This window comes from Salvelinus namaycush, chromosome 32 (assembly GCF_016432855.1).
Source record: "Salvelinus namaycush isolate Seneca chromosome 32, SaNama_1.0, whole genome shotgun sequence".
In the NCBI taxonomy this organism is placed as follows: Eukaryota; Metazoa; Chordata; class Actinopteri; order Salmoniformes; family Salmonidae; genus Salvelinus; species Salvelinus namaycush.
The window spans coordinates 3,933,478-3,960,710 of NC_052338.1; the positions used below are offsets into that span (position 1 = coordinate 3,933,478).

The 27,233-nt window shown below is 44.7% G+C and overlaps 1 protein-coding gene across 2 annotated transcripts in view; it reads left to right on the forward strand.

Annotated features, from left to right (window-relative positions):
• Positions 1-27,012, forward strand: part of LOC120027347 (TGF-beta receptor type-2-like) — a 136,592-nt gene extending 109,580 nt beyond the window's left edge. For both annotated transcript variants that reach the window (XM_038972261.1, XM_038972262.1), the window contains 6 exons: positions 1,180-1,330; positions 1,976-2,166; positions 4,143-4,915; positions 5,578-5,719; positions 25,397-25,521; positions 25,860-27,012. In XM_038972261.1, the coding sequence (XP_038828189.1) occupies positions 1,180-1,330; positions 1,976-2,166; positions 4,143-4,915; positions 5,578-5,719; positions 25,397-25,521; positions 25,860-26,051 (1,574 nt within the window). In that variant the 3' untranslated portion in view covers positions 26,052-27,012. The remainder of the gene's footprint in view (positions 1-1,179; positions 1,331-1,975; positions 2,167-4,142; positions 4,916-5,577; positions 5,720-25,396; positions 25,522-25,859) is intronic.
• The last annotated feature ends 221 nt before the right edge of the window (positions 27,013-27,233 follow it).

The window sequence follows — 27,233 nt, forward strand, 5'->3', positions numbered from 1 at the left end:
AGGAGCGCCGTCCTAGACTAGACTTTAAACACACAAATGCGCACACACACATTTATACACTATTATTTATCTATTTCGCTCTCTCTCTCTCTCTCTCTCACTCACAAACACACACTCCGACATGATCTCCTGCTTTGATATTCCCAAAGTGAGTTGGCAAGACAGCAACTAATCAAATGTGCAAATTAGAGACTACTCGACTGAAAGATATACTGATGTTCAATGTTCCCTTTGCTTGTTTTTTTGTCTGTCTAGTGGTTGTCTCAGTAGAGATGACTATCAAACACACACAGGCACTCATCACACCACTGAGTCTGAGTGTGAAGTCAAGTCTGAACACGACCATAGTAGATAGATGGCACTGCAGAATGTGCTGATTGTTCACCCAGTAGAATTTGCGCTCGAGGGAAATAGTTTACATATGGTTGAAAAATGAATGTACATGTTACACTGTAATGAATGAATTGGAGAAGAACACATGAACACAAATGTATCACTTGCTTTGAAAACTGTCTTTTGGAATAATTATACTTAGAGAGGTAGTACCGAAGGGAACATTCCTTTTGGTCTATTTCACATATTCTTTTCAAAGTGAAATTGTCAAGTCTCTCCCTAATGATACATTCCTTCACGTAGTCTGGACTGAGATGTGAGGTTAATGTTTTACTGTACTCACTGATATACCACACGCCATACTCTTCCAGTGTAGGAAAGGTTCAGATTAATATGTAATATATTAGATGAGAAAGTTCGCCTTTGTAATGTTTGTAACCTTTTGTTTGTCTGTGTAGTTGGAGGGAAATGTCAGTTTCCTAAGTCGAGCAAAGTTATCATCTTCTCTGGGTCAATACAGTTTAGGCCCATTTAAGAAAGCAAATAATGACTGGGGTTCAAGCCAAAACATTTAAAGGGGATTTCCATTTGAGCCAACATCTGCAGCGTTTACCTCGAATGCTATCTCCGCGAACACGGTAACATTGCCTTTAAAAGCTGTATTCGAGCGCGATCAAATTTAATCCCGGTCAAATGTCTTATGTTGGCTGCAGTGAAGAGTGAACATATTTCACAACACATGAGTAACCTAAATGGACAAACTATTGACTGCTTTACGAAACAGTATCCCTTTATAAACGATCAATCTAATGTCTTTACCCCTATCTCTTTGTGTCTCCACCTCAGTGGCCTCATCAATGACTATGCTGAAGCTGAAGCGTCTGTGTAAGTTCTGTGACGTTGAGTCTACCAGCTGTACGGGCACAGGGAGCTGTATGACCGACTGTAGCATCACATCCATCTGCCCCCATCCAGAGGACGTGTGTGTCAGCATTTGGTGAGTGACTACAGCACCCCTCATCATCTCTCATTGGGAGTTGGAATGACCTTTAAACTTGACCTTAGGAGAGCATGCTGGGTAGTGGGTACGTGTGTGACAGAGCAGAAATGAATCATCTTTCTTTGTCATTTAAAAACTAAATTTGCCGTGAACAAGGTTTAGTTAACCCCACCAAATATCGTTGTGAAATTTGCCTTGTGAATGTAGAAAAAGTGGAGAACTAGATTTGGCCTCCTGTTTGAAGCTGAAGGCAATACCACATTATCTCATCATATTCATAGCATTCGGAGCTGAAGTCAGTTGAACTCCTAATGCCATGTTCACAGCAACACCTCTTAAAAAGGGTTTCACTACATATGCTCCACACCACCTAGCAGGAGACCTGAGGAGCCCATTTGTAGGTCCATTTGTGCACCTTCAGGATTATTCACTGCACGTGCACGGTGGTATTTTGTAACTGGGTGATACATTCTGTAAAACCTAACCTGACCCCTGTTTCAAAGCATTACCCTAATGCTTAGACTGTGTTTTGTACATTTTTAAAAGTTTTTATTACTGTATTTATCACTAGCTTAAATGTTCTCTCTGTTTAATAAATATGAATTGGAGTGGAACTAATGGCTCCTGTTGTCTTGTTTCCAGGAGGAAGAAAGACGACAATGTCACCATAGACACAATATGCCACAACCCAGCCCATAAGCTGCATGGTCTGGTGCTGGAGGACTATAACAACAGCAAGTGTGAGATGAGGGAGAGGAATGGCATGGGCTCCCAGTTCTTCATCTGCTCCTGCTCCGAGGACGAGTGCAACGACCACATTTTCTTCACCCCCTGTGAGTCCCTATATAGGGTTATGTCACCTGTTATGTCATGCTCAAGATAGCCTTTTGTTGGCATTATGATTGGTTAAACGAGTGCAACGACCGTGTCTTCTTCACCTTCTGTGAGTCCCTATGTGATGCTATGTCACCTGTTATGTCATGGCTAAGATTTTGTTATGTAGTTTACTAACACTTTTGACGTAACTCACACATGTTCTTCTACCATATGTTGTAATAAACGCTTATGCAATTCCTTATTAGGTTGTCATGTAAGGTGTCACATGAATGCTAACATGTGTGTACTGTTGTACACCCACCAAATACAAGATTGTAAACAGGTTCCGCATCGCCGAGGCCTTTTGGCTGTAGTCTTTCGTTATAATTTTGGAATCAAATGTATTTTGACTACAGCATCCAAGCAGTAATAACACAGAGATACATTTTCAAGACTTTACTTTCCGTAGCCCAAAGTTAAAAGCATCTGCACATCGGGAACATCGATGTCATGGAAAAACATTTCCCCTCACTGTGGAAGATGGATAGCTCTGCTGCACACTGTCTAACCTCATGTTCACAGCATAACATATGACAACGCTGATATGACAACACTGATATGACAACATGTAACAGAAATGAATGGGGAAAAATCAGCTTGTGCATGTATTAATACAATCGATATTCTCAAACCTGGCCCTAAGCGGGGTTAGTAACTAGGAAGCTTTCCTTTGTCGGCCGTATCTGCTGAGAGATGGCAGAGGCACAGGGACAGGTTTGTTGTGACGGATCGCCTCTCTCTCGCTCTGAGAAAAAGAAAACAAACTCCGCTGAGGCCACGGTGGAAGATTTCAGACATGTGGTTTCCTGTCTGAAAAAAAGGAGCGAGTGAGTGAGGGCTTGACGGGTACTTGCTGCTCTGTATGCACAGAAACATTCATAGACACACAAACACACACACACAAATGCACGCACGCACACACACGCACACACACAATCCTCCACTGCCAAACATGTTCCTAATATATCTGTCTGTATTTATAGAACCCCAGCAGCACTTGTCACAGTCTGCCTGTTCAGACAACGTGTTAATGACTCATTTACGACCCTTTAAATCCTAACTGATCTGGGGTCTGGAATTTCACGTGACACGTTGCGTTTTATTACCGTTTTCTACGAGACTTCTGCCATCCCCAGAAATAGGATCATAAACATAGCATATACATAAACGTTCACCAGATTACTCTGTCTAGCAGACACCGACATCACTCCGTAAAAGTATAAGAATCAGACATAGACTAGGTCTATAAAGGGAACACAATATGTGGTTGACTTGGGCATGGTTACAGCCTATTTGTGTGTTTAACAGACCAGCAAGCTAACTTCAGCTTCGTAGCTTCCAGATGCTTACTGACATTCTTCATGGAAGTGTTAGGTTCCTCTGCTTTGCTGGAAAGGAGCAGGCTGCGTGGCGCGTAGCAAGATGCTCTGAGACGACATAGCTACTTGGCTACTTCCTGTTGATTTCCGAGCGCTGAAGGAGCTGGAGTGTAATGTACAGTATGACGTTCAAGTGCAACTGAAATGTCAAAACGTCAAAGTATAGGATACTGCACACGTCATGTATCCCACATAGTCCTTTGTGGTCATAGTTTTTTATGCAGTGGGCTCTTAATAAGTTCAATCAACAAACAGACTATTCTTTGATCTTCACCTTCGTGGCCAGTCCAGCTACTCATAGTGAGTGAAAAGGTCATTGTGAAAATATGCTCAAGTTTTAGAGCAGAGTATGATGGCTGAAGAGTTCTAATATTGCAGAGGTGGATCATTTTAAAAGTATTGTAGAATATACCTAACTAGGGGGTGGGCCTACTGTATGTTACAGAATAGGTATATTCTACAATATTTCAACTGAATAGGCAATGTATTGCATAACTAATCGATAACATCTACCTTGTTGTCTCTTTTTCTCTCGTCTTTCCTCTCCACCCTAGACTCCCTGGACTCCCAGGTGGTGTCGGTGATCCTGGTCAGTCTGGTTCCTCTGCTGGTTCTGGCCGTGCTGGTCATCACATCCTTCTATTGGTACCGCATCTACCACCAGCGCCGCGCCGGTGCCAAGCGCAAGAAGACGCCGCTCGACTTCAGTGATGCCCACGCCATCATGATGGACGACGACGGCTCGGACAGCAGCTCCACACACGCCAACAACCTCAACCACAACACGGAGCTCCTCCCCATCGAGCTGGACGCCCAGGTGGGCAAGGGCCGCTTCGCCGAGGTCTACAAGGCCAAGCTGAAGCAGGGCGCCACGGGGGCCGGCGAGCACTTCGAGACCGTTGCCGTCAAAATTTTCGCAGACGAGGAATATGCCTCGTGGAAGAACGAGAAGGACATCTTCTCGGATGCCGACCTGCGCCACGAGAATGTCCTGCACTTCCTGACCGCAGAGGACCACAAGGTGGAGAAACAGTATTGGCTGATCACGGCCTACCACCCCCGGGGCAACCTCCAGGAGTACCTGACGCGCCACGTCATCAGCTGGGACGACCTGTGGGTGCTGGGCGGGTCGCTGGCAAGGGGCGTGGCCCACCTACATAGTGACCACACGTTGTGCGGACGCTACAAGGTGCCCATCGTCCACCGGGACATCAAGAGCTCCAACATCCTGGTGAAGGGGGACCTCACCTGTGTCCTGTGTGACTTCGGACTGGGTCTGCGTCTGGACAACTCGCTGTCTGTGGACGAGCTGGCCAACAGTGGGCAGGTAGATTCTTCCCTCCTGTCTCTCCTTTCTACTTAGGCTGCATCCAAAATGGTACCATATTGCCTATGATTAGTGCACTATATAGGGAATAGGGTGCCATTTCAGACTGGCTTGCTTACCCATGCGGGCTCCTCTTCTGGACAACAGATTAGTAATATCCATAGAGGAAGTGCTGCTAGGCCTTTTTGTTTTATTACAGTCACTAGGCAAACCGGGCTGATGGAGTTCTAATAGAACCATTAGACTGTTGTACAGCAGTAGGACAGGGTCGTTGTGACGTTGTTATGAAACGTAGTCATCGTGAGCTTCTTTAGAGGGTGCCCCTTTGGTGTCTATTGCACCCATTGCCTCTTTGTAGTGTCTTATAATACAGTGGGGGCAAGAAAGAGGGAAGACATGTATCAGACCAGGCTGTCAGTTAAAATTGCAGTTGAATTGTAGTGGTACATGGTACTGTACAGTACTACCTCTGGAAGCAATCATGCATATTCTACTGTAAATAGCATTAGAATAGAGTTGAATATAACAGAACAGAATACAATAGAACAGAACAAAACAGAGTATAATAGAAAATAATAGAATAGAACAGAATAGAACAGAACCGGTTTGATAATATCCACTGAGTAGGCTAACATCTTGTCCTTGTTGGTCTTACCCTACAGGTGGGCACTGCCAGGTACATGGCCCCTGAGGTGCTGGAGTCCAGGATCAACCTGGAAAACATTGAGTCGTTCAAGCAGACAGACGTTTACTCCATGGCCCTGGTACTGTGGGAGATCACCTCCAGGTGCAACGCCATTGGAGGTAAAGTAACACCACATGACGTCTGACCAATCACGTGAAGGAGCTGCTTTAGACTGTAGCCAATTGATTTTCATTTGTGACCTTGTGTAAGTGATATAGAGTAGGTGTACTTCTCCGTAAAAGGTGCCCGCAATTGTAGTCACACATTCCTGAAATTCCTTCAGGACCTTGACAAAATGTTTGTGAAAAATACAGGTGTTCACTGTTAAATAATCACAGGTTTGTTTATCTGAAGTTAGTCATGACTAGGGCTGTTACGGTGACCGTATTACCACCACACCGGCAGTCACAAGTCAGGACGGCAGTCAAACTCCACATGACCGTTTTGTCACGATAATTAGGCTTCTCCAAGCTCTGATGCTGCTGATTGATGGTCATTAGTAGCCTACCAAACTTGCTAACTGCCCAGTACTCCGCGCTCTATTGTCCCTCTAGTCACTCTGACATCAATGCAAATGTGTTCGAAAATCGAATCAAACTATTCATGAGAGCCCATGAGCTCATGTTGCGCAACATTTCTATAGGCTATGCAATTGCGTGAGAAAACAGAGTGATGGCCTCTATTAGAATGAGGAGGATCCCATCAACTTTCAATAGGCTAGGCCTACTATATTTCTTTCTCGACATTCCTAATATTAAGCACATTGCTTCTCTTTTCAGCCTACCTGCATGAACATAAACCATGGGAATAGTGTCCTGCATTCACTATTTAAATATACTGTAGGTGCATGATAGAGAAGTGCATGATAACGGTCCATTCTAAATCAATTTCACTCATATCATTTAGTATATGTAAAGACAATAAATCAAGAATAGTCTGATGGGTCACAATATTAGCCTTTCACTTGTGAGTGATATATTATCACTTGTGAATGATGTCCAGCTTAAGGCAAGAAACAGCGCATGCCTTTTTTTGCGACTTTATCAAATCAAAATCGGCAGAAGTCATATACAGAAACCCAGCCTAAAACCCCAAACAGCAAGCAATGCAGATGTAGAAGTTTTTCCGTTGGCTAGGAAAAACTTTCTAGAAAAGCAGGAACCTAGGAAGAAAGCTCTAGGCTCTGAGGGGTGGCCAGTCCTCTACATGGCCATTAATTCCAGATTGTTCTTCAAGATGTTCAAACGTTGATAGATTATCAGCAGGGTTAAATAATAATCATAGTGGTTGTAGAGGGTGCAACAGGTCAGCACCTCAGGAGTAAATGTCAGTTGGCTTTTCATAGCCGAGCATTCCGAGGTCAAGACAGCAGGTGTGGTTGAGAGAGAGTGAAAACAACAGGTCCGGGACAAGGTAGCACATCCTGTGAACAGGTCAGGGTTCCGTAGCCGCATTATGAACAGTTGAAACTTGAGCAGCAGCACGGCCAGGTGGATCGGCGGACAGCCAGGAGCCATGATCCTAGGGCTCAGGTCCTTTGGGAGGGAGGGAGAGAAGGAGAGAGAGAGAATTATAGGGAGCATACTTAAGGTCACACAGGAAACCAGATAAGACATGAGAATTACACTTGATATAACAGACTGAACCTAGCCACCCTGAACATAGACTATTGCAGCATAGATACTGGAGGCTGAGACAGGGGGGGGGGGGGGGGGGTCGGGGGACTAGGGCCCCGTCCAACGATACCCCCGGAAAGGGCCAACCAGGCAGGATATAACCCCGCCCACTTTGCCAAATCACAGTTCCCACACCACTCGAGGGATATCAACAGACTACCAACTTACTACCCTGAGACAAGGATGAGTATAGCCCACTAAGATCTCCCCCACAGCACGAGCCCGAGGGGGTGCAAAACCGGACATGAAGATCACGTCAGTGACTCAACCCACTCAAGTGACACACCCCTCCTAGGGACGGCATGGAAGAGCACCAGTAAGCCAGTGACTCAGCCCCCGTAATAGGGTCAGAGGCAGAGAATCCCAGTGGAGAGAGGGGAGCTGGCCAGGCAGAGAATGCAAGGGTGGTTTGTCACTCCAGGGCCTTTCCGTTCACCTTCGTACCCCTGGGCCAGACTACACTAGGACCTACTGAAGAGAGGAGTCTTCAGTAAAGACTTCTGCGTCTCTCACATGGACAGGCAGACCATTCCATAAAAATTGAGCTCTATAGGAGAAAGCCCTGCCTCCAGCTGTTTGCTTAGAAATTCTAGGGAAAATAAAGAGGCCTGTGTCTTGTGATCGTAGCATACGTGTAGGTATGTACGGCAGGAACAAATCGGAGAGATACAGTTGAAGTCGGAAGTTTACATACACTTAGGTTGGAGTCATTAAAACTCATTTTTCAACCACTCCACAAATGTCGGGTTAACAAACTATAGTTTTGGCAAGTCGATTAGGACATCTACTTTGTGCATGACACAAGTAAGTTTTCCAACAATTGTTGACAGACAGATTATTTCACTTAGAATTCACTGTATCACAATTCCAGTGTGTCAGAAGTTTACATACACTAAGTTGACTGTGCCTTTAAACAGCTTGGAACATTCCAAAAAATGTCATTGCTTTAGAAGCTTCTGATAGGCTAATTGACATCATTTGAGTCAATTGGAGGTGTACCTGTGGATGTATTTCAAGGCCTACCTTCAAACTCAGTGCCTCTTTGCTTGACATCATGGGAAAATCAAGAAATCAGCCAAGACCTCAAAAAATAAATGTAGACCTCCATAAGTCTGGTTCATCCTTGGAAGCAATTTCCAAATGCCTGAAGGTACCACGTGCATCTGTACAAACAATAATACGCAAGTATAAACACCATGGGACCACGCAGCCGTCATACCGCTCAGGAAGGAGACGCGTTCTGTCTCCTAGAGATGAACTTACTTTGGGGCGAAAAGTGCAAATCAATCCCAGAACAACAGCAAAGGACCTTGTGAAGATGCTGGAGGAAACAGGTATAAAAGTGTCTATATCCACAGTAAAACGAGTCCTATATCGACATAACCTGAAAGGCTGCTCAGCAAGGAAGAAGCCACTGCTCCAAAACCGCCATAAAAAAGCCAGACTATGGTTTGCAACTGCACATGGGGACAAAGATTGTACTTTTTGGAGAAATGTCCTCTGGTCTCTATGAAACAAAAATATAACTGTTTTGCCATAATGACCATTGCTATGTTTGGAGGAAAAAGGGGGAGGCTTGCAAGCCAAAGAACACCATCCCAACCGTGAAGCACAGGGGTGGCAGCATCATGTTGTGGGGGTGCTTTGCTGCAGGAGGGACTGGTGCACTACACAAAATAGATGGCATCATGAGGGAGGGAAATTATGTGGATATATTGAAGCAACATCTCAAGACATCAGTCAGGAAGTTAAAGCTTGGTCGCAAATGGGTCTTCCAAATGGACAATGATCCCAAGCATACTTCCAAAGTTGTGGCAAAATGGCTTAAGGACAACACAGTCAAGGTATTGGAGTGGCCATCACAGAGCCCTGACCTCAATCCCATAGAAATTTTTGGGGCAGAACTGAAAAGGCGTGTGCTTTTATTGTTTGTACAAATTAACTTGGTACCTTCAGGCGTTTGGAAATTGCTCCCAAGGATGAACCAGCTCTGTCAGGAGGAATGGGCCAAAATTCCCTGGGCGGGTCCTGAAACGTTTGACCCAAGTTAAACAGTTTAAAGGCAATGCTACCTTGAAATCAGCCCAAGCCTCAACAGGAAGCCAGGGTAGAGAGGCTAGCACTGGATTAATATAATCACATTTTGGGGTTTCTAGCAGCCGTATTTAGCACCAACTGAAGTTTATTTAGTGTTTTATCCTGAAGAGTAGAGCATTATAGTAGTCTAATCTAGAAGTGACAAAAGCATGGATTAGCTTTCTGCATAATTTTTGTAAAAAAACTTTCTGATTTTTGCAATGTTACGAAGATGGAAAAGCTGTCCTTAAAATATTCTTGGTATGTTCGTCAAAAGAGAGATCAGGGTCCAGAGTAATGCCGAGGTCCTTCAAAGGTTTATTTGAGACAAATGTACAACCATCAAGATGAATTGTCAGATCCAACAGCAGAGTCGCACACCTCATGTAGCCTAGCCCATAGGCCTATATGTTTTGATAACTTCTTAAAATTAAACACATTCATCTGCTTTACAACGGGTTTAGAGCCTAACTGGCATACATATGCAGCGCGTGAGTTAAATAATTTTCACCATAAATATGCACCTTTTATAATAAAAGCATTACAAGCATAATTGCATTTGCACTCACTTTTTAGAATGGTGTTTTCCTGCTAATGGAACATTTGCGCTTGTAGCCTACGGCCGTGTACACATTGCTGCGCTTATAATGTGAAGAAATAGCCTAATAGTTTATCAACATTTTAAGCTAAATGTTCTGATCTATTGCGTCAGCCTCATTACTTAAAAATGTTTTTTTATGCTAGTGGTTGTATTAATTTGGGATCTATCGCATCCCACAACTGTCCCAGACTATGTTTGGAATATTTATTTATCGCGCAGAATAGAGTGTCAACTTTTGTACTATGGGGGATAGTAGATTGACAGGCTAGTACTTTTGTTGTTCATTAGGCCTACTCATCTTGTTGGCTGACAAAAAGTCAATGTAGACATCTTCAATATGCACCTTTGAATTGGATTAGGACGTGAGCAGTTGCGTCCCCAAGAGCCATGTGAGTGAGAGGTGCTTCGGAGCGCGCAGACGGGAAAAGGAAATTATCATTATTATATTCAGCCCAATGGCCACTGGCCGCAAAAACCATAGATTTTTTTTTAGGGGGTATTATGGCCACACAAAGGGGATTCCGCAGGGAAATTCGAGGCATTATCAAGTGCTTGTCAAATTTTGAATGACAAACTGATGAAGTGTGTACAGCCTGCGCTAAAAACAAAGCTGAGCTCATGTCTTTCGTGCAACTTTTTTCAAATCATCATTAGCGTCGCATCATGCAGCCTTAGAATGTATAAAAAATCAAAACATATCCCCCAACGTTTGTATCACAACTAAAGTGACATAAATAACTCTAAATTAAGCATATAGAAGTACCAGTTTCTTTGTTAACCGCTCAACACAGAATAACCGCCCTCAAATCGTTTGGAGATATTGTATTCTTCATACTATAAAATAATGCCACAGATTTGTATTTATATTTTTGTACCCCTTTTTCAATGTTGCCTCATTGCTGCAACTCCCCAACGGGCTCGGGAGAGGTGAAGGTTGAGTCATGTGTCCTCCGAAACATGACCCGCCAAACCGCGCTCCTTAACCCCGGAAGCCAGCCGCACCAATGTGTCGGAGGAAACATTGTTCAACTGACGACGTAGTCAGCCTGCAGGCACCCGGCCCGCCACAAGGAGTCGCTAGAGCGCACTGAGCCAAGTAAAGCCCCCTCGGCCAAACCCTCCCCTAACACAAACGACGGTGGGCCAATTGTGAGCCGCCCTATGGGACTCGGCCGGTTGTGACACAACCCGGGATCAAACCCGGGTTTGTAGTGACGCCTCAAGCAGTGCCTTAGACCGCTGCACCACTCGGCAGGCCAATGCCACGGAATTCTAAGCAAATCTTGTCTGCTAAATGAACTAGTATAGCCCACAGCCATATGGCATAGCCAGATCAGGGCCTAACATAAGGACAACTCAGAGTATGCTATTCTGTTCTTCTGAAATAGACTACATTTTCTTCATATCATATCAGACCAGTCTAAAATAAATAAAGGATTTATTGTGATGGTGTAGGCTATATTTCATGGATGTATTAAGACTTTTTAAAATGTAGATGCTCCAAAGGTCAGTGGCTTGTAGGCTATAGGCTTGTAGGCTGTGCGTGGAAGCCAGGAGATGCTACATTTGTTTATGTTAATTAATGGTAAATTACCTTGAGACCAGCAGTTATTTGCTTGAATAACACCGGCTGACAAAATGTCATGATGTCCACAGCACTACTCATGACTGCTTAAAGGGGCAATCAGCAATCGCTACATCCATTTTACCCAATGATTCTTGAAGAATATAACTTATAAATGTCTCATGAGCGTAGTTCAAAAAGCCAAAATATAAGCTTGTTTTACTCCAATGTTTGTAAACAAGTTAATGTGAACAAACACTCTATAGCCTAAAAAATTGTTAAAGTTATCATTTTGATATCATGGATGGTCAGTCCTTGCATCCATAGGTCTTTCTACGAATTTAGGAGTCGTTACATTTCTCCAGTCCCATCCCTTAGCTTTTTACCAAAACAGGGGCGGGGAGTACGTAGACAAAGAAATATCCCAATTCCCCCAGGGCAGTTATTGGGAACATTGCCCTGTGTAGGGTGCTGTCTTTCGAATGGGACGTTAAACGGGTGTCCTGATTCTCTGTGGTCACTAAAAATACCATTGCACCTATTGTAATCTGGCCCTCATACCATCATGGCCACCTAATCATCCCCAGCTTCCAATTGGCTCATTCATCCCCCCTCCCTTCCCCTGTAACTATTCTCCAGGTCGTTGCTGTAAATGAGAATGTGTTCTCAGTCAACTTACCTGTTACAATAAGGGTAAAATAAAACAAATGTGGTGTGGGAACCATTTCAGGGAAACCAAATTGTGTCAAAAACACAATTCATCCTCAGTTAGTTCATAAATGAACAACAGCCTTCCCTTATCTAATGACCCTTCTTCCTGTTTGTCATCTCTCTGAACAACACGGCCAGGATATGAGAAATTAATATAATTGGGTGACTATCTAATGGGCATCCTACGGCAAGCCACATGGCCATATTTCATGTGACGAGGAGGAATTTGTTTTTCAATCCACTCTGTGTCACTGTGGTCTATTTTGTCTTGCCGGTGATCCCGTTTGACCATTGTGTCAGAACGTTGATCGATCAAATGTTAGTGTTGGTATTCGCCTGCTTCCAGCGTGGCCATTTCCTGTTTCCCCTTTGGTCCCTAGTGGTCCCTTTTACACCGTTAGAGCGGTAGCGCTGCCCCAAAGCCCTCTGAAGGACAACATTGCGGAATGGTCGGGCCTGTTAGACCCTCTCACTTTTTCCTCCATTGGCAGGGGGTGAAGAATATGTGTGCCCTGTGGGTACACCTCTGAAATGAAAATAGTTAATTTCCTGTTTTGCATGGAATGAGCAATGCACACACACACATATTGAAAATACTATATTCAGTTCCATGGAGAGGCAATATTGTTCTTGTTTACATGAGGATGTGCTGTAGCCTAGCTGGTGTCTTGCTGGAGTAGAAAGCATATTTGTGGTGACGATGATGATGAGTTTTAAGGGAATCTAGGCCCATGATTGGCAAAAGTATGTAGTGGCTTATGGTTACATTGGTCCAAGAGAGCAAGGCATTCCACTGAGTAGTACAACTCAGAAACCGCATGAATGGTTATATTTTTATGTTCATTCATTCATTCGTTCACTCGCTCGTTCACTCATGAACTCATTCATTCATTCACTTATCGCTCCAAACATTCAGATATTCAGTTGTTATTGTTTCCAATAACTTCTCTCTGGTTTCAGCTTCAAGGCAGTAGACATTCTTTACAGACCCAGGTCGGTCACAGACCCTCTCTCTCTCTCAGAAGTCTCTTGTGCTGAAGCATATACTCTACAGTAATAAATACCCCCCCCCCACCCCACCACATGATTACATTACATACATCCACCATGCATTTAGCTAGTCTCCCACCTTGATACAGCAAGCTGCCTTATTTTGTGTAATAGCGTTACTGTCCCGCACTGACAGTTTGTTTGGATATTCCCTTGGGGGTAAAATGTTTGCGGAGTTAGAATGACTATCTTATCAAATCTTCTATCTATGTCAGCGAAAGTGGCACTCACATAACCACAGCACGTGCGTTTTTGTACCACTTGTCATCCGTTCAATAAAAGCTTCCCATGCTATAATCCCAGCTCGGTGAGTCAATCTTGATGGCATAAAACTCTGCTCACCTGAGAACACACCTGATGGCATGAAACTCCTCTCAACTGAGAAAACGCACACACTTCCCTCTTCCCCACACACAGTCAGACTGACACATCTCAGTGCATCATTATAATGAGTTGGGAGGCGAAGCCGCGTTGGCTTCCCTGTCTGTCTGCCTCAGCCGCCACCGCCAGACAGATGTCGGAACAGTTCCTGTCGTCTCACTGCCTTGCCTGGCAGACTGCCACATAAACACAGGCAGTCAGTCAGCCACTTTGTCACAGTTTCGGGGCCTTTTGTATAATCTGGGATCTGTCACGCTGTCTGTCACGCGGTACGAACGTGCCTGTCTGTCAACAGGGCCAGTCGCGACCTCAGGGAAGGCAGCAGCAGCCAGCACAATGCACAGTTTATCCTCTAAAGTAAAAGTAAGGACAAGTAAAAAGAAAAACTCTGAAAGAAAGTAATAAAAGACAGCGTCCCGGGGCCGTCTCTTTTCCCGAAATGTCTCTCCCATATAATTTGCAGGGCTGGAATGAGGAGCAGGAAAGACGGGAGGGTGTTCCCAGGCGGGGTTAGGGAGGAATGGGAGAACGGTGGTGTTGACCATCCCACTGTAGGAGAAATGCCTCCACTCCCCTGAGGGAGAAGACAGGGTTAGAGTAGAGTAGAGGAGGGCGGCTGCTATCCAGATGTCATGGCCTCACCTCAAGCCTGAATGGGCCCCATGCTGTCTGTCTGTCTGGCTAGCTGTCTGGCAAACTGTCTGTCTGTCTGTCTTTTCCGTCTGTCCTTACCCTTACAGAAAAACCACATGATTTGACATGAAATTTAAACTGTGAACTCATGTAAAAACGTGTTTTTGGAACACTTTTCACGTGTAGTTTTGTGTTATCACATCTTACTTTAAACGTTGTCACGTGTCATCACCTTAACTTCACATACATGTAAGAGCATGCGATCACATGAAAACGTGTTTTTGGAACACTTCACGTGTTCATGTGAAATTCATGTTTTTTTTCCCGTAAGGGTATGTCTTTCTGTCTGTCTAGCTTGCTGGCTGGTTTTCTGTCTGTCTGTCACCCAGGGCTTTAACAACCTGTGAGGAACATAAAACAAGTGTCAGAGCCATCGCCACACGCTTTCATCTTAATCAAAACCATCAGAGGAGAGGAGTATAAAAGAATAGATTATCGTTCTCCAAGAGGGAGGGAGAGAGCGTCGAGCTGGATAGTCAAGCTGTGACTCTTATTGAGACTACAGCATCTCCAACAGATTCCTGCTGCTGTGTTGGCTTCAGATTGGGAAGCAGACTTTTGTTAGCTCTATGAGGATCTGTTTTCTTGAATTATTTAAGATGACTGAAATCCTAATATCTACCAGATAGTGCACAAGAAATTAACCATAACAAAGTAGTGTATGATGAATACCACATTCCTATGTGCCTGAGGGGTACTGTATGTCTGTGGGTTTACATTGGTCATTCTCTCTTCTCCTTTTCTTTATCTTATTTCAACTTTGATGTGAACTGGCATGTTCTGGTTCAGATACACTCAGGTGGTTCAGATATACTCCGGTGGTTCAGATATACAGTGGCTTGGGAAAGTATTCACCCCCTTTGGCATTTCTCCGATTTTGTTGCCTTACAACCTGGAATTAAAATAGATTTTTTGGGGGGGTTTGTATCATTTGATTTACACAACATGCCTACCACTTTGAAAAAGCGAAATGTTTTTTGTGAAAAAAACAAGAAATAAGACAAAAAAAACTGAAAACTTGAACGTGAATAACTATTCACCCCCCCAAAATTAATACTTTGTATAGCCACCTTTTGCATCAATTACAGCTGCAAGTCTCTTGAGGTATGTCTCTATAAGCTTGGCTCATCTAGCCACTGGGATTTTTGCCCTTTCTTCAAGGCAAAACTGCTCCAGCTCCTTCAAGTTGGATGGGTTCCGCTGGTGTACATCAATCTTTAAGTCATACCACAGATTCTCAATTGGATTGAGGTCGGGCCTTTGACTAGGTTATTCCAAGACATTTAAATGTTTCCCCTTAAACGACTCGAGTGTTACTTTAGCAGTATGCTTAGGGTCATTGTCCTGCTGGAAGGTGAACCTCCGTCCCAGTCTCAAATCTCTTGAAGACTGAAACAGGTTTCCCTCAAGAATTTCCCTGTATTTAGCGCCATCCATCATTCCTTCAATTCTGACCAGTTTCCCAGTCCCTGCCGATGAAAAACATCCCCACAGCATGATGCTGCCACCATGGTATTGGTATTCTCGGGGTGATGAGAGGTGTTGGGTTTGCGCCAGACATAGCGTTTTCCTTGATGGCCAAAAAGCTCAATTTTAGTCTCATCTGACCAGAGTACCTTCTTCCATATGTTTGGGGAGTCTCCCACATGCCTTCTGGCAGACACCAAACGTGTTTGCTTATTTTTTAGTTAAGCAATGTATTTTTTCTGGACACTCTTCCAATAAGCCCAGCTCTGTGGAGTGTACGGCTTAAAGTGGTCCTATGGACAGATACTCCAATCTCCGCGGTGGAGCTTTGCAGCTCGTTCAGGGTTATCTTTGGTGTCTTTCTTGCCTCTCTGATTTATCTTCTACTTGGTCACAAACCCGGATCCGGGAGCACCCCCATCAGTAAAAAAGCTGACTAGCATAGTCTAGCATAGCGTCACAAGTAAATACTAGCATCTAAATATCATTAAATCACAAGTCCAAGACACCAGATGAAAGATACACATCTTGTGAATCCAGCCATCATTTCTATTTTTAAAATGTTTTACAGGGAAGACACAATATGTAAATCTATTAGCTAACCACGATAGCAAAAGACACAACTTTTTTTTTTCACCATTTTTTTCCTGCATAGGTAGCTATCACAATTTTGACCAAATAAAGATATAAATAGCCACTAACCAAGAAACAACTTCATCAGATGACAGTCTGATAACATATTTATTGTATAGCATATGTTTTGTTAGAAAAATGTGCATATTTCAGGTATAAATCATAGTTTACCATTGCAGCCACAATCACAACTCTCACCAAAGCAACTAGAATAACTACAGAGACCATCGTGTATTACCTAAATACTCATCATAAAACATTTCTGAAAAATACACAGCATACAGCAAATGAAAGACAAAGATCTTGTGAATCCAGCCAATATTTCAGATTTTAAGTGTTTTACAGCGAAAACACAATATAGCATTATATTAGCTTACTACAATAGCCAACCACACAGCAGCATTGATTCATGCACGTTAGCGATAGCGAATAAACCAGCAAAAGATATTACATTTTTGACTAACCTTCTCAAAACTTCATCAGATGACAGTCCTATAACATCATATTACACAATACATATAGAGATTGTTCGAAAATGTGCATATTTAGCGGCACAAATCGTGGTTATACAATGACAAAAGTAGCCAAGCTGCCAACAATATGTCGGGAGAAATCTTGGGAGAGGCACCTAGTCTAATCAGTAACTAATCCTAAACATGACTAAAAAATACAGGTTGGACAGCAAATGAAAGATACATTAGTTCTTAATGCAATCGCTGTGTTAGATTTTTTAAATTAACGTTACTACAACATACAGCGTGCGTTAAAGCGAGACCGCACCGAGATTAATGGCGGAATATGAGTTTTACATTTTTCAACAGAACAACGAATTAACATCATATATAGTTCTTACTTTTTGATGAACTCCCAGCAGAATCTTGGGCAAGGTGTCCTTTGTCCAAAAGAATCGTTGCTCGGTTGTAGATTGTCCTCTTCAACGTTCGAATTAGCAGTAAACATTAGCCATGTGGCGAGACGTGCCCAAGTCCCTAGAAGGCAGCACAAATAAATATCCGAAAATCGCAATATACTGATATAAACTGATATAACTCGGTTTAATATAACAACATTATGATGTCTTTAACACCTATATCGAATAAAAACAGAGCCGGATATATCTAAGGGCTATAACGGGAGCGTTCTAGAACGACAGCCAGAGCTCCTTTCTGCGTCCTGGCGAGGAGAACAAAGGACGGTCCTCACGTTCCCAGCCCATTTATAAGCTCTCATATCTGCCTAGCAACACCATTTCAATTCTCACTATTCGCTGACATCCAGGGGAAGGCGTATGCAGTGCATCTCAACCAATAGAAGACAGGCAGATTTATAAACCGACCTCAGAACAGCCAGCAGATTTCAGCATTCTCACATCCTCATAGGAAAATTGCTCTAACTCCAGTTCTGTTTTACTCACAGATATAATTCAAACGGTTTTAGAAACTAGAGTGTTTTCTATCCAATAGTAATAATAATATGCATATTGTACGAGCAAGAATTGAGTACGAGGCAGTTTAATTTGGGAACGAAATTATTACAAAGTGAAAACAGCACCCCCTATTGAGAAAAGGTTAACGCCCTCCTTGCCTAGTCTGTGAGTTTTGGTGGGTGGCCCTCTCTTGGCAGGTTTGTTGTGGTGCCATATTCTTTCAATTTTTTTATAATGGAGTTAATGGTGCTCCGTGGGATGTTCAAAGTTTCTGATCTTTTTTTATAACCCAACCCTGATCTGTACTTTCCACAACTTTGTCCCTGACCTGTTTGGAGAGCTCCTTGGTCTTCATGGTGCCACTTGCTTGGTGGTGCCTCTTGCTTAGTGGTGTTGCAGACTCTGGGGCCTTTCAGAACAGGTGTATATGTAATGAGATCATGTGACAGATCATGTGACACTTAGATTGCACACAGGTGGACTTTATTTATCTAATTATGTGACTTCTGACGGTAATTGGTTGCACCAGATCTTATTTAGGGGCTTCATAGCAAAGGGGTGAATACATATGCACGCACCACTTTTCTGTTTTGTTTTTCATTTCACTTCACCAATTTGGACTATTTTTGTATGTCCATTACATGAAATCCAAATAAATATATTTAAATTACAGGTTCTAATGCAACAAAATAGGAAACGCGCCAAGGGGGATGAATACTTTTGCAAGTCATTGTAATAAGGTGGTTCAGATATACTCAGGTGGTTCAGATATACTCAGGTGGTTCAGATATACTCAGGTGGTTCAGATATACTCAGGTGGTTCAGATATACTCAGGTGGTTCAGATATACTCAGGTTATTCAGATATACTCAGGTGGTTCAGATATACTCAGGTGGTTCAGATATACTCAGGTGGTTCAGATATACTCAGGTGGTTCAGATATACTCAGGTGGTTCAGATATACTCAGGTGGTTCAGATATACTCAGGTGGTTCAGATATACTCAGGTGGTTCAGATATACTCAGGTGGTTCACATGCACTCAGATTTTTCAGATATACTCAGGTGGTTCAGATATACTCAGGTGGTTCAGATATACTCAGGTGGTTCACATGCACTCAGATTTTTCAGATACACTCAGGTGGTTCAGATATACTCAGGTGGTGGCATGCTTGCTCAACCACAGGGTACAGTTTGAACAGGAGTCTCTAGAATGAGCCATAGTAACAAACAGATGACTGGGGCCGCACAGTAACTTAAACATGTCAGGCTCTGAACCAGGAAACCAGACTGAGACCTGATGGTTAATAGCATGAGGGAGAGAGAGGCAGTGTGGTGATGAGATCCAATAAAGACATAACAGTCTGGCCATGAGTCTAAACCTATGGAAACATGTCTGAGCTGCCAAAAATGTACTGTATTAACATTGCAAACCAGCAAGAGGAAGTCAGTGGGAAATACCAGAGCGGGAATGTTGAGATATTTTCCTGATTCACTTGTTGAGACTATTTCAGACTTTTCTCATGTCCTATGACAACTCACAGTGATAGAGTGATACAGACAATATGTCAGTTATCATCAACGGCGTTCTTAACAGTTGTCACGATCGTCTTGATATGAGTGAGAGGACCAAGGCGCAGCATGATATGAATACATCTTCTTTTTATTTATACGAAGACGGAACACGAAACACTTATTCAAACTAACAAAAACAACAAACGACCGTGAAACTACAAACGCAAGTGCACACACAAACTACTTACGTTCGACATCGACTAGACATATACAATGACCCACAACAGCTAAAGCCTATGGCTGCCTTAAATATGGCTCCCAATCAGAGACAACAGAAACCAGCTGTCTCTAATTGGGAACCCATTCAGGCAACCATAGACTTTCCTAGACAACTACACACAACACTAAACCATCTATACTCCTTAACCCTCTAAACCATACAACCCCCTAGACAATACAAAAAACACATACTTCACCATGTCACACCCTGACCTAACTAAAATAATAATGAACACAAAGATAACTAAGGCCAGGGTGTGACATAACCCCCCCCTTAAGGTGCGAACTCCGGGCGCACCAGCATAAAGTCTAGGGGAGGGTCTGGGTGGGCGTCTGTCCACGGTGGCGGCTCTGGCACTGGTCGTGGTCCCCACCCCACCATAGTCACTACCCGCTTTCTTAACCCCACTGGAATAAGGGGCAGCACTGTACTAAGGGGCAGCACTGTACTAAGGGGCAGCACCGGACTAAGGGGCAGCACCGGACTAAGGGGCAGCACCAGGATAAGGGGCAGCACCAGGATAAGGGGCAGCACCAGGATAAGGGGCAGCACCAGGATAAGGGGCAGCACCGGACTGAAGGGCAGCACCGGACTGAATGGCGGATCCTGGCTGGCTGGCTCTGGCGGATCCTGGCTGGCTGGCGAATCCTGGCTGGCTGGCTCTGGCGGATCCTGGCAGGACGGCTCTGGCGGATCCTGGCTGGACGGCTCTGGCGGATCCTGGCTGGACGGCTCTGGCGGATCCTGGCTGGACGGCTCTGGCGGATCCTGGCTGGACGGCTCTGGCGGATCCTGGCTGGACGGCTCATGGCTGGCTGACGGATCTGGCTGCTCATGGCTGGCTGACGGATCTGGCTGCTCATGGCTGGCTGACGGATCTGGCTGCTCATTGCTGGCTGACGGATCTGGCTGCTCATGGCTGGCTGACGGATCTGGCTGCTCATGGCTGGCTGACGGATCTGGCTGCTCATGGCTGGCTGACGGATCTGGCTGCTCATGGCTGGCTGACGGATCTGGCTGCTCATGGCTGGCTGACGGCTCTGGCCGATCCTGTCTGGTTGGCGGCTCTGGCAGATCCTGACTGACGAATGGCTCTAGCGGCTCCTGACTGACTAACGGCTCTGACGGCTCGGGACAGACGGGCGGCTCTAATGGCTCGGGACAGACGGATGGCTCAGACGGCACTGGGGAGACGGATGGCTCAGATGTCGCTGGGGAGACGGATGGCTCAGATGGCACTGGGCAGACGGATGGCTCTGGCCGGATGAGGCGCACTGTAGGCCTGGTGCGTGGTGCCGGAACTGGAGTCACCGGGCTAAGGACACGCACCTTCAGGCTAGTGCGGGGAGAAGGAACAGGGCATACTGGACCCTGGGAGCGCACATTAGGCCTAGTGTGTGGTGCCGGAACTGGTGGTACCGGACTGGGGACACGCATCTCAGGGCTAGTGCGGGGAGCAGCAACAGGACGCACAGGACTCTGGGGACACACAGGAGGCTTGGTGCGTGGTTTAGGCACTGGTGGTAAAGGGCTGGAGACACGCACCATAGGGCTAGTGCGTGGAGGAGGCACTGGTGGTACTTGACTGGGGCGGGGAGGTGGCGCCGGAAATACCGGACCGTGCAGGCGTACTGGTTCCCTTGAACACCGAGCCTGCCCAACCTTACCTGGTTGAATGCTCCCCGTCGCCCGACCAGTGCGAGGAGGTGGAATAACCCGCACCGGGCTATGTAGGCGAACCGGGGACACCATGCGTAAGGCTGGTGCCATGTAAGCCGGCCCGAGGAGACGTACTGGTGGCCAGATATGTAGGGCCGGCTTCATGACATCCGGCTCAATGCCCAATCTAGCCCTACCAGTGCGGGGAGGTGGAATAACCCGCACCGGGCTATGAACACGTACAGGAGACACCGTGCGCTCTATTGCGTAACACGGTGTCCGCCCGTACTCCCGCTCTCCACGGTTAGCCTGGGAAGTGGGCGCAGGTCTCCTACCTGCCCTCGGCCCACTACCTCTTAGCCCCCCCCCCAAGAAATTTTTGGGTAGTACTCGCGGGCTTCCAGCCTTGCTTCCGTGCTGCCTCCTCATATCGCCTCCTCTCGGCTTTCGCTGCCTCCAGCTCTTCACGAGGGAGGCGATATTCTCCCGGTTGTGCCCAAGGTCCCTTTCCATCTAATATCTCCTCCCATGTCCATGAATCCTTGATGCCTTGATCCTGTTGCCGCTTGTCATGCTGCTTGATCCGGGTTTGGTGGGTCATTCTGTCACGATCGTCTTGATATGAGTGAGAGGACCAAGGCGCAGCATGATATGAATACATCTTCTTTTTATTTATACGAAGACGGAACACGAAACACTTATTCAAACTAACAAAAACAACAAACGACCGTGAAACTACAAACGCAAGTGCACACACAAACTACTTACGTTCGACATCGACTAGACATATACAATGACCCACAACAGCTAAAGCCTATGGCTGCCTTAAATATGGCTCCCAATCAGAGACAACAGAAACCAGCTGTCTCTAATTGGGAACCCATTCAGGCAACCATAGACTTTCCTAGACAACTACACACAACACTAAACCATCTATACTCCTTAACCCTCTAAACCATACAACCCCCTAGACAATACAAAAAACACATACTTCACCATGTCACACCCTGACCTAACTAAAATAATAATGAACACAAAGATAACTAAGGCCAGGGTGTGACAACAGTTCTAATACAGGTATGTGAGTCAATAGGAAAGTGATATGCTTTAACCCTTTATACCCCATTAGAATTCTAGAATGCTGCTGTAGTTTGCGGAGAATTTTTGAGATACAACTCATTTTCTCACACGTTTCAAACAAACAGACATAGCTCAAAAACAAAGAACACATGACAAGTACGAGTTAACGTACTTTTAAAGAGCACAACCTCTTCTTTTATATGACGCCACAGTCATGTCAATAGGGAGATTTAGAGAATTAGAGGGAGCATACTTAAGGTCACATAGGACGCCAGATAAGACAGGAGAATTACACCAGATAGGACAGACTGACCCTAGCCCCGCAGCACATAGATTATTGCAGCATAGATACTGGAGGCTGAGACAAGGGGGGGGGGGCCCTGTCCGATGGGGCCAACCAGGCGGGATATAACCCTGCTCACTTTGCCAAAGCAGCCCCCACACCACTAGAGGGAGATCACCAGACCACGAAGATCTCCTCCACCGCACGAGCCTGAGGGTGCGCAAAACCGAACAAGAAGATCACGTCAGTGACTCAACCCACTGAAGCCGAGTATAGAGGGGGAAAAAACTGGCACGACGTGTCGCACCCCTTCTAGGGACGGCATGGAAGAGCACTAGTAAGCCAGTGACTCAGCCCCCGTAATAGGGTCAGAGGCAGAGAATCCCAGTGGAGAGAGGGGAGCCGGCCAGGCAGAGACAGCAAGGGCGTTTCGTCGCTCCAGTGCCTTGCCGTTCACCTTCGCACCCCTGGGCCAGATTACACTCAATCATAGGACCCACCGAAGAGATGAGTTTTCAGTAAAGACTTAAAGGTCGAGACCGAGTCTTTGTCTCTCACATGGGTAGGCAGACCATTCCAAAATATGTAGCTCTATAGGAGAAAGCCCTGCCTCCAGCTGTTTGTTTAGACATTCTAGGGCCTGCGTCTTGTGACCGTAGCGTACGTGTAGGTATGTAGGGGCAGGACCAAATCGGAGAGATAGGTAGGAGCAAGTCCATGCAATGCTTTGTAGGTTAGCAGTAAAACCTTGAAATCAGCCCTAGCCTTAACAGGAAGCCAGTGTAGGGAGTAATATAATCAACTTTTTGGGTTCTAGTCAAGATTCTAGCAGCCGTGTTTAGCACGAACTGAAGTGTATTTAGTGCTTTATCCGGATAGCCGGAAAATAGAGCATCGCGATAGTCTAATCTAGATGTGACAAAAGCATTAGACTATTGCAATGCTCTACTCTCCGGCTACCCAGATAAAGGGTGTGGACTTAGCGATTCCTATGGCATATTTTGGGAGCTACTGTTTTAGAATTAAGACGATAAACAAAATTTCACAATTGTTTTAGAAATTGGCTCCCACTTGTGCTCTCGTTACAGTACCCAGATCCTCTAACGTTATTGCTTTACTCGCTTGAATAATGACAGATGGGCGGGCGGGTGGATGGGTGTATTTCTCTTAAACACTGAAACGAAGGAAATCTTCTTGTCAAAACAGGATGCTCATGCCTGTGGAGTCAGCTGTTGGCCCAAGCCGTGACCTAGCGTCCAATTCCTGTCTGTGTGCATCTGGACTTCCTGTGAGGCCTCTCTTCTGGGCAGGGATCGCCCGTTTCTCAACTGTCAGACAGAATTCACTCAGAATTGAACAGTATTACAGAACTGTACAGGGAAACAGCTCACCAGCTTTAAAGGGCCAATGCAGCAATTTTTATCTCAATATCAAATCATTTCTGCTTAACAATTAAGTACCTTACTGTGATTGTTTTCAATTTAAATGGTCAAAAAGAAACCAAAATAGCTGACCAAAGCTCTATCTGACCAAAACAGGCAGACATTTCAGGAGAAACAGCTCTTACACTAAAAGGACATTCTCATACTTTTCACAATTTCACAGTATCATTCCAACCTCATAGTGTGGAAATATATATAAAACACAGGAAAATCACGTTTTTGTCTGCACTGGGCCTTTCAGTTTCTTAACAGGTCAACTCATCATTGGTTTGATTGCTTGTGGGATTGTGTTAAGAGATGGGAAAGGTTTTCATTATGATTCATATACTACTGCATTTCCATAACTTCGTTCCGTTCACAATGGCATTACTAAACTAATGCAAAAGTGAAACAATAGTCACAGTACAGGTATTCATTGTGGAAATATTTCTTAATACCACAGTGCCTTTGCCCCCGGAATAACCGTGTTGTTTTCAGTTGGCTCCGTCTCACGACGGTTCCATGTCATTGTACGGGAATGTTTTTGCAATATGGCGCTATTGAGGATAATTGACTTACTCGCATACCATTTTTTTTATCGTCGGAAATCTCCTGGAAAGTGACTCTTAGTTCCATTTCAGCGCTCGGGTTCTCACACAGTTTCCGTCAGACTACTTTAATTACCCCCTTTGGACTTTCTGAGACAAATGTTTTTTATACAAGAGCTCCACTCTTCATAGTACACTTGAGTTTGATTTGTTGCCTCTACCCAAAGGACAGATCAGATCTATCTGAAGATAAATAGTTCTCTGCATCATCCCAAGCCAACTCTTTTAGTATTCTGCCTGAGTAAACTTTATTCCGGCATAGGGCTTGACGAGTATCTTGGATGCCGCGTTATAAGATAGCTGACACTGAGCCAACGCTGAGTTGGTGAGTTGTTTCAAGCACATTCTCACCGAGACCAAATGCAATAATATTGACTGTTTTTCTCCGGCAGGTTTTGCCTGGCCCCTCATCCTATAAACCTTTAACATATGTATCTTTTGGACGTCTGTGTCTCTCTGTTTCTGTTTGCGTATACAAACTTTATTGTCTACTTTCATGGAAAATCATATAGTGAGGGTAGAGCTACATTTGAATATAAACAAAACAATACATGGCTCTGTGTGTGTATGTTTCCGAACCTACCTCTAGTAACCTGTATCATATGAGTATTTTGACATCTGTATCTCTCTGGCTCCTGTCTTAAATGTACAGCTCTGTGTGTGTTTGTGTACAGAGGTGAAGGACTACGAGCCGCCCTTCGGTAAGGTGAGGGAGCACCCGTGTGTGGAGAGTATGAAGGACAGCGTTCTCAGAGACAGAGGGAGGCCAGAGATCCCCAGCAGCTGGATGAACCACCCAGTAAGTAACAAGGCCTGCTTTCATTATGCACTCACTGATGCATCCTTACACACACATAGGACTAAATACACACACACAAACACACACACGCACATACTGCAGGTGCATAATGCACACATGCGCAGAATAATGATTGCATAATTTACTTGCGCATTCTTCTTTTTTTTTTAAACAATAACGAGGATTAGGTTGAAGTTGCCCCAATCACAGATACAGGTTCAGCAATTTTTTTCATAGTATAATCTGATCTTAGATCTGTGATTAGGGCCAACTTCTACTCCAGTATCTGTCTACTGCTGCTGACTGTGTGTCTCTGTGCTCCACTGCGCCTCTCTCAGGGCATCCAGGTGGTGTGCGGCACCATAGACGAGTGCTGGGACCACGACCCCGAGGCCAGGCTGACTGCTCAGTGTGTGGCCGAACGCTTCAACGACATGGAGCACCCAGACAAGCTGTCTGGACGCAGCAATTCCGAGGAGAAGATCCCCCAGGACGTCTCTGTGACGGAGATCGAAGAGATTGAGAAGTAGGAAGTATGCCTCAGAAACTACAATGCCCCCTGCTGGGGAGGCTGATAACTACAAGCGACCAAGCAGCTGAGAGAGATTCAAGTGGAGAGTCTGTGTATGTGCTCTGTGTATTTGTCCTGCTTGTGACTCCAAGGAGCAAACAGATTGGATGTGGTGTGTCATGCATGTAAAAGGTAACACAACTGAACAAACCAATCAGAAAGGAAGTGATGGTGTTTTTAAAGATTTACAGCAGTTGCTCCAAAGACGGATCAAGCCATGACTGGACTGGGGAAAATATACAGCCTTCGTAACTAAATACTGTTTGCACTTTATTAATAGCTATGCATACCAAATTGTGTATATTCCGTTACTGTATATTCATGATGACAATACAGTGCAGTTATAGGAAAGAGGGTTACCAATGTGGGAAAGTAAGAGAGCAGTCAATACTGGTAACACTAATAACATTTTAGCCAGTTTTCGACTGGGTGTTTTTGACATTTTTAAAGGTGGCATTGGATGACAAAAGGGACTGGAGGATGGCGCAATATAAAAAAAGCAAGGTGAACGTTTCATTTCTGGAAATGATAAAAGGACCGAGCTATGAAATCGAAAATGATTCCAGGCCAATAAGCCCAGGGGAATGCTGATATCATATCCCAAGGACTATGAACTGTAAACGAAAGACTGAATTCAGCCCTGGATGAGAAAAAGGGGAATATAGATATTTTACTCAGAGCTATAAAAGAAAGTGTATTTAATCAACGGAGAATGATAAAGGGAATACAGATATCATAACAAAAGGACAACCGGAAGTACTTTACATGTAGTTTCAGCCCAGCAGTGACTGATCCAAGACATTGAAATATAATGACAAGGAAGGGAACTTGATCCTTTCTCAATTAAAGATCTCTAAACCCTGTCTATGTATAACATTAAAAGTCTTAATTAAAGATTTTCAGTATTCTGCTCTTTTAAAGATGGCGTCTTTTCATTTTCTTGGCGCAGGATTAAATGTTTCTCTTTTTCTTGCCGTCGGTCATTCACCTCGACCTAACTTTAGGTCTGCGGTTTGATTGAATAACCTCAGGTAGTGCATGTCCATTCTCCTTTAGCAAAAGGGATACAATGTCTTCAGCTTGATGTCTACCCACAGTGTTGAAGGCTCACAGTGTGCGGACTACTCCAATGTGTGTACTA